We start from the raw sequence: 20586 nt of genomic DNA, 5'->3' as shown, positions 1-20586 counted from the left end.
CTGTATGGGCTCATGCCAAACGCCCTTGCTTTCCTGATACTCAACACAAAGAAACCTTTGGACTGCGAGATGGTGATGGTCCAGACAGTCAGAGTTGCATCCTTGAGGGCTGAGTGGCATAGGGGGGAAAGGATGAGATTGGAGCAGACCATCCTGGAGACAAGTCCCAGTCCTGTTACTTAATAGATTGGGGATTCACGGAGTCAGACATCTGTAAAACGGGTACAATAACAATACCTGCCTCACTGGGTTTTGGTTGGACATGATGACACAGTGCCATGAAGGCAGCCCAAGAGATCCGTTTTGGATATAAATCAGGTCTCTTCATTGTCCTTGCTTGAAACTGTTCCCTGGTTTCCAGCCTCACTTTGAACAAAGTTCAGACTCCTCCCGGTGGCCTAGAATCCCCCAAATTATCTGATTCTCCTGCCTGGCTCTCTCCTCCTTCTCCCACGTACTTACTCTGCTCACTCCACACTGGCCTTCTTTCTGCTCCTCAAACACACAAAGCTTGTTCCTGCCTCAGGGCCTTTGCACTGGCTGTTCCTTCTACCAAATCACCCCACGGCTGGCTCCTTTGTTTCGTTTGGATCTTTGCTCAGATGTTGCCTCCTCAGACAGACCTTCCCTGACCACCCCATCTGTAGCAGCCCTCCCCAAAACACATATACACAGACACATTTGGTCTTTCTCTCCCCCTCTAGCACATCTTCAGGTTTCCTTTTCTTCAAAACACTTGTCACGATTCAAAATGAAATGTATCTTAGTTTTTCATGGCCCTCCCCCTCCACTAGAATGTAAGCTCCATGTAGCAAGGGACTTTCAGTGTCTGAGACATGTCATAGTAGAAGACATTATAACAGTGGTCTAGAGTAGGAGTCAGCAAACTGCATCCTAACCATGGGCCAAATCTGGCCCGCCACCTATTTTTTTAAATAAAGTTTTACTGGCACACAGCCGTGCTCATTCATTTACATATTGTCTATGGCTGCTTTCACTCTCCAGCAGCAAAGTTGAGTTGTTGTGACAGAGACCATATGGGCCACAGAGCCTAAAATATTTACTATCTGGACCTTTATAGAAAAGTTCACCCACCTCTGCTCTAGAACATGGGCTCTGGAGCCAGACAGCTCAGGTTCAAAGCCTGCTCTACTCCCTAGCCACGTGACCTCAGGCAAGTCACTTTTCCTCCTTGTGCCTCAGTCCCTGCTTCTGTAGTGTGGGTGCAATAGCAGTAATACTTACTACATGGGGTCACTAGGGGAGGATTAAAAGAGTTAATATATGTGAAGCGCTTAGAACTGTGCTTCCTATATAGTAAACAGTTTTTGCAGAATAAATGAATAATAAATATAATTATAAGTAATAATGAGTGAATGAATGTCTTTTAAAGAACTGCATCTTTAGAAGCATGTTGCTGGTTGGGTAAGAATGTCCTCTCTCCGGAAGGTATGGTGAAGTATCACTACCACTACAAATAGTAATAACAATAATAATAATAGTAAGCAGAGGACTCACAGCATTGATGAGGACATGTCCGTTGCTGGAAGCAGGAGAAGGAGAAGCAGGAGACACTTTGCTGGGTGGTGTCAAGCCCTGTTCTAAGCACTTGGTGTGAACTTCCAAAAATGCACTGGTCTCCCATGCCGTCAAACACCCCTTGGTCCTGAATGGTGGCTCACGTTAGGGTGATCATCTCATCTGGGTCGTCTGGAACTTCCCCAGTTTTCACACTCAAGGTGCCAAGTCCCAGGAACCTCCTCAGTTCAGGCACATAGGGACAGTTGGTCCCCCTAATACATGTTCACAGCTCCATTTATCTAGCTGTTTATTCTTTTGCCTTTAAATTTACGTCCTAGGAAAATGCTTTTAAAGCTGCCAGACACCTCCAGCTGAAAGAACATTTTTCAAAGGATAAAAAAAAATCTAGGAGGCTGCGTAGTTGCCTAAAACTTCAAAAGAGGACCCAGTTTAGACATCTTTGTTTATTCTCTTCAATTTGACTGTGATTTTATCATTTGTAGTCAGTTTGATTCTTTTGTAATTCAGTGATGACGGGATTTATCCTACAGTTTTTTCGGTAAAGTGCTTGTGAGTACAAATAGACCTGTTTGCTGAGCTTAGAAGATCTTTTTCTATTTTCTGTGTTCTCCTCTGAAACTGCCAAAGAAGCCAAGTTTTTTTTTTTTTTTAACTTTACTGTTTAAACTTGTGAATCAACCTATTTTTTCTTTACCACCATCATTTTCTTGTCTTCCTCTTTCAAACAAGCTAATCTGTTTTCCAGGAGTTTCCAAGTAATTAAACCCAATTAAAACCATTAAATTCTTTCTTTTAATGACAACTTTATTATTAAAAGCTAACCACAAGGAGGAGATTTAACTGGCAAAGCCCTCCATTGTGTGTTAATCCCTCCCTAACCTTTGGCTGACACTTCCAAGAGATAAACCCCACAGAATAGTGAGCCTGGTTTAATGAAGAGCTTTAATTAATACTTTTCTTCCTTGTGGCAGAGTAATTATTTGTTCAGCTTGTAAACAGCTACTTGGCTGTGATTTTTTAAAGGCCCAGTTGGCTTGTATGGTGTGATGGCTTTGATTGGTTTTGTGTGTTTGCGTGTTTTTTGTTTTTTTTTTTTTTCTTTCTTTAAAAGAGAGGGGGCGAGGTCTCCATTCCAGAGTAGGTACAGAAGTGCATTGTCCCGAAGTTGGGGGCATCAGGGTAATCTACCCAGGAGAAAAGCCAGGCAAACGCAGGTGGGAAGTTGCCTATATTTGTGAACCGTCTCCAAAGCGGGCAAGGCCGCCCTTTGCAGCAGAAATCTGCAAGCCCAGACAGGGTCCCCCCAAGACACAAGCCTGGCTTGTGGCGGTCTGGGCGCTGAAAGGAGGAGGAAAAGGCCGGGATCACAAAATGCCAAACCGAGCTTCTACTCCGCGTCTCCCCTGATCTCCCCTTCAGGTGGCACCTGAGAAAGGGACAGCCCAGTGCAAGTGCTGGGTGTGGCCAGTGAGGCCCCAGAGAAGTCACTCTGTGAGGAAGGATGACAGACCCATCAGGCGTGCTTGCTGCCAGCCAGGCACCCATCTAAAGAGCCTTACGTACATCAGCTCACTTACTCTCCCCATAACTTTAGGAGGTAGATGCTATGCTTACCCACATGTACAGACCAGGAAATGGGCGTAGCGACTTCTAGCATTCACTCACCTTCTAGTAAGAAGGACAGAGCCCGAGTTTGCAGACGGGTGTCTGGCTGCGGTGGTTCGGAACAACTGGGTCACACTGCCCTTTGAGACAGAAGAATAGCACCTTCCACTCAGCTGGTTGGGAGATTTTGATTTTTTTTTTTTTTTTTTTTTTAGCCCATCACTGATTTAGAAAGCTAGTTTCATTAATAAGGTTGCCCACTCTAGAATTACAAAGTTGATTGACTAACACTAAGAACCAAGCCTTTCATTATTTTGTTTGTTTGTTTTTAAACACAACAGAAAGTGTATTCTTTTTTTTTCTTTAATTATTTATTTTTATTTTTGGCTGTGTTGGGTCTTCATTTCCGTGCGAGGGCTTTCTCTAGTTGCAGCAGGCGGGGGCCACGCTTCGTCGCGGTGCGCGGGCCTCTCACTATCGCGGCCTCTCCTGTTGCGGAGCACAGGCTCCAGACACGCAGGCTCAGTAATCGTGGCTCACGGGCCCAGTTGCTCCGCGGCATGTGGGATCTTCCCAGACCAGGGCTCGAACCCATGTCCCCTGCATTGGCAGGCGGATTCTCAACCACTGCGCCACCAGGGAAGCCCCCTTTTCATTATTTTTAAAGGATTTAGAGCAGCGGGTCTCTACTGGGGGTACTTTGGCCTCACGGGCGCTTGTCTGGAGACATTTTTAGTTGTCACAACCGGGTGAGGGGTGCTGCTGGCATCTAATGGGTAAGAGGCCAGGGATGTCGCTAAATACCCTACAGTGGACAGTACAGCCCCAACAAAGAGCGATCTGGCTCAAAATGTCAACAGTGCCGAGGCTGACCAACCCTGATTTATAGAAGGCTCCAGTTTTTCATTCTAGAGACATTCTGTAAACACACAAAAGCAATGTTCATGCACCCACCTATCAGACTCCTAAAGAACTAGGCCAAGCTTTTTCTTTTAAAGTAATTAAGAGTTCCCTGGTGGTCTAGTGGTTAGGAGTTGGCGCTTTCACTGCTGTGGCCTGGGTTCAATCCCTGGTCAGGGAACTGAAATCCCACAAGCCATGCAGCTCGGCCAAAAAAAAAAGAAAAAGAAAGTAATTCATTAAGTAATTCTGTTAGTGAATTTGACTATTAACCATGCCACCAGTTTTTCAGAAACACATCTAAGGAGCTGAGTTCTCACCAGACTATTAGCCACTGATGAACTTGCGAGGGCATAAATATTTGAAGACCACATCCCAAATTCCCAAACATCTACCTCTGCTCATTATATACATTTCCTTAAGAAAATGCCTTATGAGGAGCACAGAGTAGTGTCAACTAATTTCATCATCCAAGAAGCTTTGAGCTGAGAGAAGTGTTTGGAAATCTCCGGATGCCTCTTTGGAGGCACCAAGACTTGCCTCCCCCTGGGAGCGCTCAGAGATGCCTTGGGAGTAGGAAAGATAAGCAAACAGTCCGGGAGGGCTTACACCTGGGGCTTAGAGACTAGAAGTGAGTTTAACGCACAGGATGTCAGAATACAAGCATCTCAGAGGAAAGTCTGTGGTCTGCCCCCTTCTCATCTCGAAAGACTGACCGTGGCATTCCCCCTGAGACCCCCCTGGACGGGGTGAAAGAGACCACCCCTGGAAGCAGCCGACCTTTGATCCCCGTGAGAACAAGATAGTATTCAAATAGAGTTGCGGTTTTTGTTGTTTGGTTGTTTTTTTTCTGAAAATTACTTTCGGAAGCATTGCATTGGATAACATTAATGGATCTAGAGAGGCCCTGAAGTTGGTTACCAGGTTGGGTCTTCCCACAACTCACCCCTTTTTTTTTTTTAATTAATTTATTTATTTATTCATTTATTTATTTATTTTTGGGTGTGTTGGGTCTTCGTTTCTGTGCGAGGGAGTTCTCTAGTTGTGGCAAGCGGGGGCCACTCTTCATCACGGTGCGCGGGCCACTCACTGTCCGCGGCCTCTTGTTGCGGAGCACAGGCTCCAGACGCGCAGGCTCAGTAGTTGTGGCTCACGGGCCTATTTGCTCCGCGGCATGTGGGATCTTCCCAGACCAGGGCTCGAACCCATGTCCCCTGCATTGGCAGGCAGATTCTCAACCACTGCGCCACCAGGGAAGCCCAACTCACCCCTTTTTAACACATACGGTGACATCCTAAAAAGTTATGGGTTACTAGTAAGTAGGGGGTAGGGCAGTGGGGGGGAAGACTGGGGAGCCAAGAAAGGATTCAGAGCCCTTCAGGGCTGGCTCAAGTGATCTGATTTCCAATTTCAACCAAAGTGTCTGGTTCCCAAAGAACCATTCCTGGCTTGGGGGGCAGGGAGGGGGGCAGCTGAGAAGTGAGGGATTTACTGGGTAACTTTGCTTTTCCATATCAAGACCAGGAAATGAGAGGCACAAATGCTCAGAGGCAATAAGGGGAGATCCTTCCCCAGCCCGTGGCCTCTCCTTTTATCCACTCAGAAGCCCAACAGTTATTAGAAAGCCAGCCTGAGACCTGAGAAAAGAATCAGGGCTGAGTTTTGCATGGCAGCTGCCTGTCATTTTTCTCAACTTTGGAAGTGTAATTTAATTAAATGGATCCTTTATTTCATTAAAAGTAGACCTCAACAAGTTTTCTGGTTTGTTTTTTTTTAATTTATTTATTTTATTTATTTATTTTTGGCTGCCTTGGGTCTTCGTTGCTGCGCGCGGGCTTTCTCTAGTTGCGGAGAGCAGGGGCTGCTCTTCGTTGCGGTGCGCGGGCTTCTCATTGCAGTGGCTTCTTTTGTTGCAGAGCACGGGCTTTAGGTGCGCGGGCTTCACTAGTTATGGCACGCAGGCTCAGTAGTTGTGGCTCACAGGCTCAGTAGTTGTGGCTCACAGGCTCTAGAGCACAGGCTCAGTAGTTGTGGCGCAGGGGCTTAGTTGCTCCGAGGCATGTGGGATCTTCCCAGACCAGGGATGGAACCCACGTCCCCTGCATTGGCAGGCGGATTCTTAACCACTGTGCCACCAGGGAAGTCCCCTCAACAGTTTTAAATCAGGCATTTACCAAAAAAAAAAAAAAATTCTGGTGGTAATCTGCCTTAAGCTTCTTTTCCCTAATAAAGTACTTTACGTTATTAGTTCCTGCAAAGTCATATTTCTTGAGTAAATGGATAAGATTTTGGTTTCTTAGGTAGCCCTGGGATAAATCCCAGCTCTGTCACTTATTAGCAGTGTGACCCTGGACAAGTCACCTCATTGCTTTGAATCTTGCTGAATCTGTAAAAGAGGGAAAAGATATTTTGAGGAAGAAGTGTGGTAATATACATAAAGCTTACATACGCTTATATATTCATTTTTTAAAATGCTTAATTGAGCATCTGCTATGTACTGGGCTGTGTTCCATGTCCAAGGGACATAGCAATAGCTCTCATAGAGCTTCCCTTCTGATTGAGAAAGGAGCACCAAAAATCATAAGATTATTACAGACAATGATAAATGCTATTAAAAACTGTAACAGTGTAATGAGATATAGCTTGAGTAGAGGGTCAGTAGCCAGGTTACTTTAGGCGGAATGGTCAGAGAAGGTCTTTCTGTTATTGAAAGTGGGAACTGAATGTTACAAAGGAGCCAGCCATGAAAGCGTCTGGGGAAAGGGAATTCCAGGCAGCGGGTACAGCAAGTGCAAAGGCCCTGAGGCAGTATCAAGTTTGGCAAGCTCAAGGAGCAGACATGTGCGTTGGAGTGGAAAAGTGAAGGATGTTGGCTTTATTCAGAGGGCCAGGGGATGCTAGTGGGTTTTAAATGAGGAGGGACAGCTCTGATTTTTGTTTTAGAAGGAGCAATCTGGCTGCCATGTGGACAACAGCTTTGGAGGTGAGGGGAAGCTAGCTGTCTTTATATGTAACCCAGCACACAGATGTGCTTGTTTCCATCCTCAGTGATGATCTAAAGGCCCCTTGGGAATAAAGTAAAGACATGAGTTACAGTCTAGGCTCAGATAATTAGAAACGGGTTTTTTACAACAAGTGTCCAGCAAGAGATATGAAAGTTACATGGGATGCGGGACAATTTTTCATTTTTAATGACTGTCCTACCTCCCTGGCACCCTCTAGTGTGTGTTTTCCAACACCACCAAGCAATTAACTCAATTCTGACTCTATCTTCCTGAAGACAGCAGCACAGGTTAATCTCCCTAGTTAAGGGCTCAGTCCCACAAGACAGCCCCCACTTCAGATGCCAATTGAAAGTCCAGATTGTCACCTGTGCTTCTGACCAACTGGCTATAAATTGGAGGTTCCCATGACCCCCTCCTTAGGTTCATTTGCTAGAGCTCACAGAACTCAGAGAAACATTTACTTACACAGACTGACTAGTTTATTACAAGGGATATTATGAAGGATACAGATGAACAGCCAGACAAAGAAGTACATAAGGCAGGGTCCAGAAGGGTCCCCAGCACAGGAGCACCCACATGAAACTGGGGTGTGCCACCCTCCCAGCATGTGGATACATTTGCCACCCCAGAAGCTCTCCGAATCCATCTTTTGGGGTTTTATGGAGACTTCATTACATAAGCATGATTGATGAAATCATTAGCCATTGGTGACTGAACTCTATCTCCAGCCTCTTTCACCTCCCTAGAGGGAGACCAGGGGGCGGGGCTGAAAGTTCCAACCATCTAATCACATGGTTGGTTTCCCTGGCAACCAGTCCCCATACTTAGCACTTTTTAAAAGTCACCGTATTAACATAAACTCTGTTGAAAGGGGCTTGTTATGAATAACAAAAGACACTTCTTTTACTTTTATCACTCTTTATTTTTAAGTTGAAGTATGGTTGATTTACAATGTTATATTAGTTCCAGGTGTACAACATAGTGATTCAATATTTTTATAGATTACACGCCAAAGTTATTATAATATTATTGCCTATATTCCCTGTGCTGTCCATTACATACTTGTGTCTTACTTATTTTATAACTGGCAGTTTGTACCTCTTGATCCCCTTCACCTATTTCACCCATTCCCCACCCCACCACCCCTCTGGCTACCACTGGTTTTTCTCTGTGTCTGTGAGTCTGTTTCTGTTTTCTTATGTTTGTTCATTTGTTTTGTTGTTTTGATTCCACATATAAGTAAAAACATACAGTATTTGTCTTTCTCAGTCTAGCTTATTTCACTAAGCAAAATATCCTCCAGGTCCATTCATATTGGACCTGGAGGATATTTTGAAATCATATTGAAATCATACCAAGATTTCACATTTTTTATGGCTGAGTAATATTCCAGTGTGTGTGTGTGTGTGTGTGTGTGTGTGTGTATCCATTCAACACATCTTTATCCATTCAACTGCCGATGGGCACTTAGCCTGCTTCCATATGTTGGCTGTTAGAAATTCTGAGGGCTTTAGGAGTTCTGTACCAGAAACAGGGACAAAAACCAAATATATATTTCTTATTATAAATCACAATATCAAACTGCCCCAAATATCACCTCCCCCCAATTATTATGACAACCAAAAATGTCCCCCAAACTTCCAAACTACTCTCTAGAAGGAGGTGCCACCTTTGCTGAGAACCACTGCTTTAAAACATGGTATATGAGATCATGTACCCAAAAGAGCAGCATTCTGTGATTTTTTTCGTTGCATGCCGTGGTAGGTAGACAAATGGCCCCCAAAAGATGTCCAGGTCCTAGTCTCCAGAACCTGTGAATGTTACCTTATATGGCAAAAGAGACTTAGCAGGTGTGATTAATGTAATCACAGGGTCCTCATAAGAGGGAGGCAGGAGATGAGAGTGGATAGGAGGAGGTACGAGGTCAGCAGTAAGTGGCTGGAGTGGAGAGACCAAAGCCAAGGAACACACGGTGCCCTCTAGAAGCTGAAAAAGACAAGGAAACTGATTCTCCTTGAAACCTCCCAGAGGAACACCTTGATTTTAGACTTCTGATCTCTAGAACTGTAAGAAAATAAATTTGTGTTGTTTCAAGCCACTAAGTTTGTGGTAATTTGTTACAGCAGCCATGAGAAACTAATATACATGCTTATCTTCATGGTTAACGTCCAGTGATGGTGAGTGCAACAGGTTTGCCATCTATGGTCATAATGACAAGTTTCTTTCTAAACTGCATGCATTTAAGTTTTTTTAAAAAAGTTGGGGGAGGGGTAGCTGAATTAAAGGAAAATACTAAGTTAACATAACACAGCTGCTCTCCGGCATGTGAAACTTGCAAAGGCGTTACAAGAATGGCCATGGTTTAGAAAATACCAGGTTAAACTATTGCATGGGAATTTCTAAGTGGGGAAAGTTTTCTGATGGAAGATTCTGGACTCTGCTGCTTTTTGCTAATAATACGTAAGCACCAGGAGCAAGTCACATCACATGCATTATCCTACAGCAGCCCTAGAAAGGACTCACTGCTTGTATCCAGGTGAGAAAACTGAGGTTCCAGGGAGGGCGAACATCTCATCCAAGGTCATGTCCCTGGGGAATGACAGTCCCAGGATTTGAACCCAGGTCCTGCTGACTCCACAGTTGATGTGCTCAACCACTTTGCTTCATAGAGCTTCTTGCCTGTGGCCACTTTCATGCACACCTGGTGAATGGTGGGGGCAATCCGTGGTAGTCATTTGGGGGAAACCATTTCCTCCATTAGGATGATGCTTGTGTAAAGGAGAGACTGTGGCTCTAAGACCAGATAATAAGTCGGACCCTTCCCTGCACTTGACTTACATCACCTTGGGGTTTGGGGAGTAAGAGGAGCCATCAAAAGAGAAGACAGTCTTCCGAAGTGCTCCCTGGCAAGGCTCAATCATTGCTAAGATGTGTAGAAGCACTTGAACTTGCCCATGGCCGTTGCCAGTTGGAAGTACCTGTTTTTGTACAGACACCAGAAAGTTGTGAGCAGAGTCAAGAATCTTTTGATTATAAGCAACAGAAACTCAATGCACATTAATTTAAGCCAAAAAGGAAAATGTATAACCAAAATATCCAGAAGTAGACTTTGGGAACAGCGGGATCTGATCCCCCAATAATTTCATATGAATCTGTGTGCGTTGTCAGTAAGGCTCTGCCAGTTTGGTGACAGAGATGGCTGCCAGCATCCTCAAGTTTAGGTTCTCCCAGCTCAGCCACCTCAGGGGTAAGAAGGTGCCTCTTTCCCAGTAGTTATAGCTGACATCCTAGGGCCAACTCTAGTTGGCTCCCATTGGCCACATGACCATCCCTGAACCAGTCACTATGATTCTAACCAGACCTAGGTTATGAGATCACCCTGGAAGGGCAATAATGGGTATTATTTTTACTAAAACGTATGAACTGCTAATTTACAGATATGAAGGTTCATTCCTGGAGAGGTTAGGTATCTCCACAGTATCATGCTGCCTCTTTTGTTAACCAGTTGGTGTTTTTTCAAAGTGTCTAATAAAGACACTGTGTTGGGGGCCCCCAAAACCACCCTCAGGCTTGATGAGTTGCTAGAAGGACTCACAGGACTCAGAAGAGCTATTATACTCACGGTTACAGTTTTTTACGGTAAAAGGATACAGATTAAAATCAGCGAAGGGAAATGCACATGGAATGAAGTCCAGGAAAAACCTGGTCCAACCTTCCAGGTGTCTTCTCCCAATGGAGCACAGACAGTCCAGTTAATTCTCCCAGCACTGAGGTGTGATAGTTCGTGCCAAGTGTTGTCAACCAGGGAAGCTCACCTGAGCCTTGGTTTCCAGGGTCTTATTGGGTCAGTGATACAGGCATGCAGCATCTGCATGGCAGACCCCAGCGCCTCAGAACAAAAGCAGGCAGTCTCCATAAATCACATTGTTAGCATAAACTATCTGATCAACTGGTATTGCTTGACCCAAGGGCTCAGAGCTCATCCACCAGGAGCCAGCCAAGGACCAGTCTTGAAGTCAGACCTTTCTTAGGAATATGCAGAGTTTGAGCAACCCAGGCCTGCTGAGTTAACCCTCTCCTGCACAGACAGCCTCCAAATCTTCACAGCAGGGATCCCCAAAGGAAACCAGCTCAAGTGGAGACCACCAGGTACTATAGAAGCTACTGCATCTAGATATTCCAGGGGGCAGCACACCTCTTCTTTCCAGTCACGTGGCTGAGCCACGAAGTCAGGCACTTCCTCAGAGCAAAGAAGCATCATGGCATAACCAGAGGATAATGGAATCTGGAGTCAGATCAGACCTGAATTCCAGCATCCCCCCACCCTTACACACACACACACACACACACACACACACACACACTCCAACAAAAATAGAAGTTCATCATTACTGCGTATGATGTACTCTGATATTTTGTCATCTATTCTAGAGATTGGCCACCTTTTTCTATGAAAGTATGGTAAATATTTTAGGCTTTAGGCTAGGCTCTGTAGCAACTATCAACTCTGCCATTGTAGCACAAAAGCAGCCATAAACAGTAAGTGAACAAATAGGCATGGCTGTGTTCCAATAAAACTTTATTTACAAAAACAGGCAGTTTACTGACCCCTGGATTCTCTTGTATTTTTTTCTATTCTTTTTTTCTTTTTTTATACTTATACTTTTTTTTTTTTTAAGTTTATTTATTATTTTATGTCTGTGTTGGGTCTTCGTTTCTGTGCAAGGGCTTTCTCTAGTTGCGGCAGGCGGGGGCCACTCTTCATCGCGGTGCGCGGGCCTCTCACTATCGCGGCCTCTCCCGTTGCGGAGCACAGGCTCCAGATGCGCAGGCTCAGTAATTGTGGCTCACGGGCTTAGTTGCTCCGCGGCATGTGGGATCTTCCCAGACCAGGGCTCGAACCCGTGTCCCCTGCATTGGCAGGCAGATTCTCAACCACTGCGCCACCAGGGAAGCCCCTTTTTTTCTTTTTTAATGCTGGACATTTAAAGTAAATGTTCACTAACAGGTTTATAACCTAGACTTTGAAAAGCTCATTTAATCTTTGTAACAACCCTATGAGTTAAGTAACCCCATTTTACAAATGAGAAACTGGGGCACATGGACATTAGGTAACTTGTGCAAGGTCATCTAGTTGGTAAGAGGTGGAATTGGACTTGAACATAAGCAGTCTGGCTCAGAGCCCACACTGTTAACCTACTGCAAAGCACTCAATAAAGATTGGCTATTATTATCCAACCAGCTGTGAAAAAAAACAAAAGACCACAGTCATATAAGTTGATTTCAAGATGAATTTGGGGTGAGCCTTTCTTCTGTTCAAAGGGTTGTGATGCTGAATAAATAGTGTGTGGATCTCACTTCTGAATTAAACATGGTAGAATTAAATGTTGAATTAAACCATCTGCTACAAAAGCGTTACGTGCTTAAAATAGAAAACTTGGAAAATTCAGCAAAGGAAATTCTTTATTGGACAAATAGAGTTGTGATTCATTAAAAACAACTTTTCGGTTAAAAACTTGGACTCCTTTTGAAATGAAAATGGTTGCTTCCTAATCCACAGGGATTGGGAAGTAGACCTCTTAAGAATACGGCTTAAATTGGAGAGCTTGTGTATTTGGGAGTGATGGAGGCACTTGACAGAAAACAATTGCCATCATCTAAATTAATGCAAAGTTGATTCAGATTTGAAACCTCCAGGAATCCACATGCCGTTTTCTTCATTCAGGTTTGTTTGACATCAGATTAATTTCGTTTTAGGAAAGACTTACCCTCTCCCCTCCATCCAGGAAATACAGCCATACGTCACAAAATAACTTACTGATCTACAAGGCAGATCTCAGAGCGGCCCATATGGTGAATGCCCTCACCATCCTCCTCTAATTAAGAGAACCTCACCAAGAATGTGTGATAATTAGGTTACAGAGCTGCATCCAGGTCTACAGCATCTGTCTCGGGCGGGTTCCATCGCTCAAAGCATCCTCATCAGCCTCCTAAATGAATGCGTGCATAGCCCACCTCGCCACCATCAAAACTGAACCCTGACAAATCTGTACAACATTAGAGCACATTGAAAAAATCTGCAGCGCCTTATTCTGATTTGTACCTTCACGGGGAGAGAGCCACCCACAAACTCTTGAGTCAGACAAAGATGACATTCCATCCTCCCGAACCCCACCAGCTCCCAGCACAGTCCTTTCGACAGACAATTTACGAATCGAAGCCTGTTTTGGAACAACTCCCCTTTTCTCAGTTCTCCATTCTGGTTTAAATGGATTGTTTTTTTAAGCACAATCTGTTTCTGCTGTTGCTTGTTTAGGAAATTAACCACTGATTTTTTTTTTAATCCAAAGATTATGTAGTGATTAAGAAAATGGTTTTCATGTGAGATGGTACTTTCATAAAGCACATCTTTAATAAAGTACCATCTGATTTGGGGTGTTCCTGCTGGGTTTACAGAAGCAGGTTCTTTGCTTAAGGGGGTGAGGAAGTGGACTGGGGGATTTTGACAATAACCAACGCTTGGGGAGTGCCTGCTGCATACCGGGCCCTGGGCTAGGGGTTTACACGTGTGCTGCCTCATTTAGTCCTCCCTGCAGTGTTAGCCTGTAGCCTTTTATTAGCTGAAGAACATGGCATGAAGGCTCCCATGTTTTAGGCTTTCTTTGACTGGGAGATGTGCTGGGTCAGATAGGGCGTCCTCCCGCTCCAAGCTGCACAGGGTAACTTAAGCCAACAGACCAGGGTGGTGTGTTTATAGAGCATATTAGGGGCGCATTCAGCGGGCAGCATGAGATGAAACCCATGTCTGTCATCCTGTCCTCACTCCAGCTGTCTTTCACATTAATTAATGCTGAGCCTCCACTATTTTTTTTTTTTTCTTCGTTTCTCAGTCTTTACAACCCTGAAAAAAACATTTTCTCCTTGGATAGAGTGGTCTGGCCCAGAGTAACACTTTGTGTTACTTAACCCCTGAGACAGTTGTGCTTTTCATGGGCTATTCCAGACTTTTCCACCCCAGCACAACTAGTTTTTATCAAGTGTCTTGAAAAGAGGTCCCCCCTACATAGTTCAAAACAATCTAATAGGCAGCATGCAAGCAGATTTTAGGAAAAGCTGAAATAAGAGAATGCTTAGAGAATAGATGGGTATTCTGAAGGTTCTCCTCAGAAACTTTTGGGTGTCTTTAAGTTTTTGTTTCAATTTTTAATTATACAAGAAATGTTTGAATCCCTTCTCTTTAAAAAAACATTTAGAATTTACTGGATAATACTAAAGTTCACTTTGATCATCTCCTCGAACTCCTCTGTCTCCTCCTCTCTGCTTTCCACAAGTAATTGCTGTTCTGACTCTGGGTTTATCCTTGCAGATATTTACAAATATATAAGTGCCCATGGAAAATATGTAGTAACATTGTATATGTTTCTAATAAGTGGTAATAACATGCAGTATATAACTTTCAGAAAACTGTTGCTTTCACTCAATGTTTTTTGTTTTTTTTTTTTTGATGTGTCCTTGGTAATACATGGAGGTCTGGTTCATTTCTTTCCATTGAGTTTAGTTTTCCATTGTATGAATATTCTACATTTTATTTCTCTAATTTCCTTTGGCTGGACAGCTAAATTGTTTCTGAACTTTTGCTATTTACAGACAGTTCTGTAATGAACATCTTTTTACATGTCCCTTGTTCACATGTATGGGTCTTTGTCCAGTTTAATATTTACTGTAGGGTAATATTACTTGAGTATGTTTCCTTTTATTTTTAATTTAGTTTTCTTTTAATCCAAGAAATATATGCATAGAGTTTAAAACCCATAGAGCTCTCCAAAGGAAAGAATTACGAAAAACAGTAGTCCCTAGCGACTTTCCCCGAACCCCACCCTGTCTTTCTGCGCAGAGGCAACAACTCTCAACTCTTGCTGATTCTTTGGGTCTTCACCTCCAAATTTCTAAGTAACCTGCTTCTGTGACCACATCTTGATTTTTTTGTTTTTCTGTTTTAGGCATGGTCTCTGGCTTCCCAAACTGGAAGTTAAGACTTTAGCTCTCTTTTCTCACCCTTGCCTTTATCACACACATGCAGACTTTCTCTTCACATCCTCCCAATATCAGTAAGTCATAATTTCAGCTTTATCGATAGAGAGGATTTGGCTTCTTCTAACTATGCAAATACTTGTCATAGGTAAGCCATTTTGTCTACAATAATTACTTTTCCTGTTTTGTGTGCTATGGGACTTGACATTTTTCTGAATAAATCCTTTCAGAGGATAAGTCTGGATGGCCCCTTCTTCTTGCTTCCTGTCTAGTACATGGAGGGCTGGGCACAGGTGGTTAGGTATACAAACAGCCTCGCCAAGAAAGAATGTGCAATCCTGCAGAGGTGAAATAGTTTGGGTATGAGTAATGTGTGGAAACACCCCCAAACCCTTTTGCCAGGTCACACAACGATTCCCTGCTTGGCCCTGAAAAGTTTGTTTTCCCCATTTTCTCTTCGTTATTCATGGAGCGCTCTACCCTGCGACTTCCAGCCAGGATCCGGAGTGCTAAGCTTTGGCTGTTGGGGCCCTAATGAGATGTTTCACCTAATGGCTGCGTTCCTGGGCTTGATTCTTCACAGTTGTGTGTGTGAAGCTGAGATCACCAGCTACGGGTTTTTTCCTTTTTTTTTTTTTAAGGGTCAAGAAGGGTTTATGTCATTCATTATTTATTTTTATAATAGAAGTAATGCAGCCTCCCAGTAAAAAAATTCAACGGGGAAAAGAAGTGTATGGAGTGACAGGTCAAGGCCCCCTTTACTCCTCTCCCAGTCCTGGCCCCTCCAACGCCTCCTCTGAAGCAGTACTGCTCTGGAACCAGATTACTTGGCTTCAGATCCCAGCACTCGCTAGCTGTGTGGCCTTGAGCAAGTTACTTGGTGAGCCTCAGTGCTCTCATCTATGAAATAGGAAAATACTAGTGCTCACCTCAAAGAGTGTTGTGGAGATTAAATAAGTTAATACTTGAGAGTGGCACAGAGAAAGCACTTAATAGATATCAACCAGGAATATTACTAAGTGTTGTCTCTCCTTTTAGACCAGTGGTTCTTAACCTTGACTGCACATTGAAATCAAGTGGGGAGCTTTAAACTTTTCTGGTGCCTGGATCCCACCCTCGGCCATTCTGATTTTATTGATCAGGGGTATGACCTGAGCATCAGGATTTTTAAATGCTCCTCAGATCATCACAGTGTGCAGCCCGGGTTGAGAACCATTATGTGCCATATGCTCCATATTTTCCACGTGTATCAGTTGGAATAGCTGAGGTTATGCTGCAGTAACAAACATCCCCCAAATCTCATCTACTTCTTTTTTTTTTTAACTGGAGTATAATTGCTTTACAATCTCATCTACTTCTTATTTACAGTACGTGTCCATTGTGGTCTGTTGCAGCTCTGACTCTCATCATCTTTACTCTGGAACCCAAGCTAACCGAGTAGCTTTTATCTGGAACATTTAGCCTTGTGAAGTGGGAAGAGAGCATGGTGAACCATGCACTAGCTCTTAAAGCTTCCAAGCAGAAGCAAAACATAACTTCTGCTCACATTTCATTGGCCAAAGCAAGTCATATGGTCACATCTGAGTTCAACAGGGAGCATCTGTATCAGGGGGCCAGCAGCCTTCTTCTGCAGGGGGCCAGATAGTCAGTATTTTAGGATCTATAAGGATCTGTAACAACTACTTACCTCTGCCTTCAAAGCACAAAAGCAACCGTAGACAATACACTGTCCAAAAATGTAAAAATCACTCTTAGCTCGTGAGCCATTCAAAAACAGGCAGCAGGCCAGATCTGGCCCTCAGGCCGTAGTTTGCCAGCCCCTGGTGTATATCATCTTCCTACGGGGAGAAGCTTTTCAGGAAGGGACCCCAAATATGGGTAAAGAGTAATGCAGTCTACATGCTATGTGTATAGAAAAGAGAAGGAGAGACAGAGACAGAGGGAGAGAGAATGGACCCTTTTATTGTACACTGTGTTTTACACACTATACTGTGATACAGCTTGCCTTTGTTCCTTAATACTATTTTTCTGGATGATTCTTTCATGTCAGGAGTTCTAGCATTACTCCATTTTTTTAATGGCTGCCTCGTTTTCTCGGGTATGGATGTACTACAGTGATTTCCTTGGTTTGGTTTGGCTGCATTGGGTCTTCATTGCTGCACGCGGGCTTTCTCTAGTTGCAGAGAGCGGGGGCTACTCTTCAATGCAGTGTGTGGGCTTCTCATTACGGGGGCTTCTCTTGTTGCAGAGCCTGGGCTCTAGGTGCATGGGCTTCAGTAGTTGTGGTGCATGGGCTCAGTAGTTGTGGCCCGCAGGCTCAGTAGTTGTGGCACATGGGCTTAGTTGCTCTGCAACATGTGGGATCTTCCTGGACCAGGGATCGAACCTGGGTCCCCTACATTGGCAGGCGGATTCTCAACCACTGCACCACCAGGGAAGTCCCCTACGGTGGGTTTTGTTTATATGTTTGTTTTTGTAGTTAATCCTCTCTTGTTAGATAAAAGTGTTTTTTTGAATAGCCGGAGGAGGAGGGCTATAGCCATAGAGCGATTGTTGTAAGGAGAGAACCAACATCCCAGCTCTCCCAGTAGTTTATACATAGTTTACACTGCTTTCCCTGAAATCTCTCAGGCCTCCCTGGAAACACACATTCTCCAAGAGGCTCTCCTTTCCTACAGCCATTTCTGGTTCTTGCAACACTGAACAGTTGCCATTCCAGGGGCATATTTGTGGGGGGAGATTTAAACACTGACGAGGGTAGATAGAAATGATGAAAAAGTAGAAGTGAAATCTCAGAAGCTGTGCAACATTATCACCCTGACCCCACCCGGAGACACATCTTAGGCCGTGTGCTAGGCGCGCAGATGAGGACAGACCGGATCCGCCATTCAGGGGTGGGCCGGGAGGAGAGGAGGCTGAGATGACAGTGACTCCACTTACTTGTGCTTTTCTCTGCTTCTTCCTAACAGGACACCACGGCGTCCGTGCGCATCGGCCTCATGATGGAAGAAATGATCTTCAACCTCGCAGATACACATCTGTTCTTCAATGACCTGGAGGTTTGGAATTGCTTGATTGCTCATTTCATTCCATAGTCGCTGTATTTAATCACCTGCATCTGGTTTGGGGGCAGAGACACTGCCTTTTCTTTTTCCTTTTTCGTTTGGAGGCTAGAAACTTTTGCTCACAACCCCCAAGAAGGCACAAAACTGTGGCCAGCCATGGCTTATTGGAAACACACTTGAGCGGATTCTCTCCCCACCTTCCCTCTCTACGGTTAATGGGCTTTTCTCTCTGCTCTAGCAGTGATGTCCACTGGCAGTTTTACTAATCCAATCAAGGCTGCGTAGTTTCTTCCTCCTGAAATTTGCTATTTAATAAAGTTTATTAAGGCAAATTAGTACAGATCCTCCTGGGTCAGGAATAATTAGCAGTGGGCCAGGATGGAAGCTTTTAAAAACAATTTACATTCTCCTGAAAACATGTTTTACAAAGAGAGAGAGAGAGTGAGCAGTGGGGCCGCGCGGATTTAAAGTATCTGCTCCTGTGCCCCTAAGCAAGTAGCAAGGGAGATAGGAAAAAGGAGAGCAGCTTCAGAAATAAATTTAATTCGTTTGTTTATACCCAGCCTGTGTCAGAAAGATTGGGGAAGAATTTCAAATAGAAAACATATTTAAAGTAGAGCTACTAAAGCAAAGGCAAAGGAATTGAAAGCCATGTAATGAGTAAGGGTGAGGCATTGTACCAGAAAAAATCTGGCTCAGGCTAACTACAGCAGTTGAGTCTCTCTGAGCTTCCTGGTAGACAAAGCAAGGAGGGAAATGTAGTGCACTACTTACCCCTAATGAAAGAGCAAGCAGCTTTCTTTCTCCAAGGTGAGGAAAGTTTTTTTGGTTGATAAGAGGATTAATGTGGGAATCTTCTAGCTTTGTAAATTATATTCTCGTTATTGGTTTAACAGATTGAAAAATAAAGGCAACCTAAAATAAAACTGCATGTAAAAGAACAATTCTATTTATCCTAGTAGGAATATTTTTTTCTTAGAATCTGGAAAATCCCTGGGTACTCAACTGTGAAGTAGTAATATGAAGGCTATAAATTCCAAATCTGTCCTGGCCAACTGAGAGCATTACTCATTTATCGTCAGGAAAGGATACAGAGTTTCCTTCCCAGTCTGCAGTCCTAGAGTCCAGAAAGGGAAATCCTTGCTGAAATGATCGATCTTGTGTTCCGTCCAGTCTCGGCAAGCCGTTTGGGCCTCAGTCCTCCCATCTATGAAATGAGATTGATGCTCTCTGCCCAACATCTTTTTCAAAGAGAGGATTGAGATAGAAACTTGCTGAGGAAGGGGACTTCCCTGGTGGTCCAGTGGGTAAGACTCCATGCTCCCAATGCAGGGGGCCGGGGTTCAATCCCTAGTCAGGGAACTAGATCCTGCATGCATGCGGCAACCAAGAGTCTGCGTGCCGCAACTAAGGCCCAGCACAGCCTAAATAAATAACTAAATTAAAAAAAAAAAAAACTTGCTGAGAAAGAAAGAGAGCTTTGGAGTAGTGGAGAATGCCAGTAGCATCGAGGCCCAAAACTATCTCTTTAGCCAAAAGCAATATGCAAGCTCCCTTTACAAAGTCCTCTTATGTCTTGGGGGGAAAAAAAGAGAGAGAACTTAAAATTAAATTTTTTAATTAAAAAAAAACATGGCAATTGAATTCAGCAAGTATTATGGAGCCTAATGTAGTAAAGACTCAGCTGATTGCACATAGCAAAACCCAACTTGCTTTAGCAAAAAATGGAAATTATTGGCCCTTGTAGCTGAAAAGTCCAGGGTAGATGTAGTTTTTCCCTGTCTCCTGCTTAGAATGTCACTTTTGTGAGAGGAGGGACCATGTCTGTCTGATTCACCCTGAATCCCCAGGGACCAGGCAGTAAACAACCAAACAAATCCATAAACAAGCATGCTTGTGGTAGTGAAAAGGACGTGAAGAAAATAAAACAATCAGATGTGATAGTGAGTGTTGGGGGTGAGGGAGTAGGGTAGGGGAACAGCATTCTCGAGGGGGTCAGGGAAGCCATCTCGAGGATGTGGCGCTTGAGCCAAGGCCTGAATGATGACAGGAGCCAGCCAGGTGGAGACCAAGGGAGGTGGGATTAGCAGGTGCAAAGGCCCTGAGGTGAGAATTAGTGTGATGTCATCAAGGATCGGCAAGAAGGACAGGTGAGTGCAGTGAGTGAAAGCAAGGGGGCGGCTGGGAGGGATGAGTCTGGAGAGGGAGGCATGAGCCAGACACGAGCCATAGACATCAGAGTTGGACAACCATGGGGCGAGGGAGCATGAAACGGGAAGAGCCACATGACCTGATTTATGTTTTAAAATGACCACTCTGGCTGCTGCATGGAGATAGGCAGTAGGACGGGAAAGGTAGAGACAGGGGGACCAGCAAAGAGATACTTCCAAGCAAAAGACGAAAAATGGGTTGGATCAAGATGGGAAGAAGACGTGGGC

The 20586-nt window shown here is 44.1% G+C and overlaps 1 protein-coding gene across 3 annotated transcripts in view; it reads left to right on the top strand.

The window, feature by feature from the left end:
* The window catches only part of EYA2 (EYA transcriptional coactivator and phosphatase 2), a 303026-nt gene that overhangs the window by 248169 nt on the left and 34271 nt on the right, over positions 1-20586 (top strand). For all 3 annotated transcript variants that reach the window (XM_082361171.1, XM_082361170.1, XM_082361172.1), the window contains one exon: positions 18053-18142. In XM_082361171.1, coding sequence (XP_082217297.1) covers positions 18053-18142 — 90 coding nt within the window. The remainder of the gene's footprint in view (positions 1-18052; positions 18143-20586) is intronic.

This window comes from Balaenoptera borealis (assembly GCF_965194805.1).
Source record: "Balaenoptera borealis genome assembly, chromosome: 16".
Lineage (NCBI taxonomy): Eukaryota > Metazoa > Chordata > Mammalia > Artiodactyla > Balaenopteridae > Balaenoptera > Balaenoptera borealis.
The sequence above is the reverse complement of the archived record's forward strand: the minus strand, read 5'-3'. Positions and strand labels throughout refer to the sequence as shown.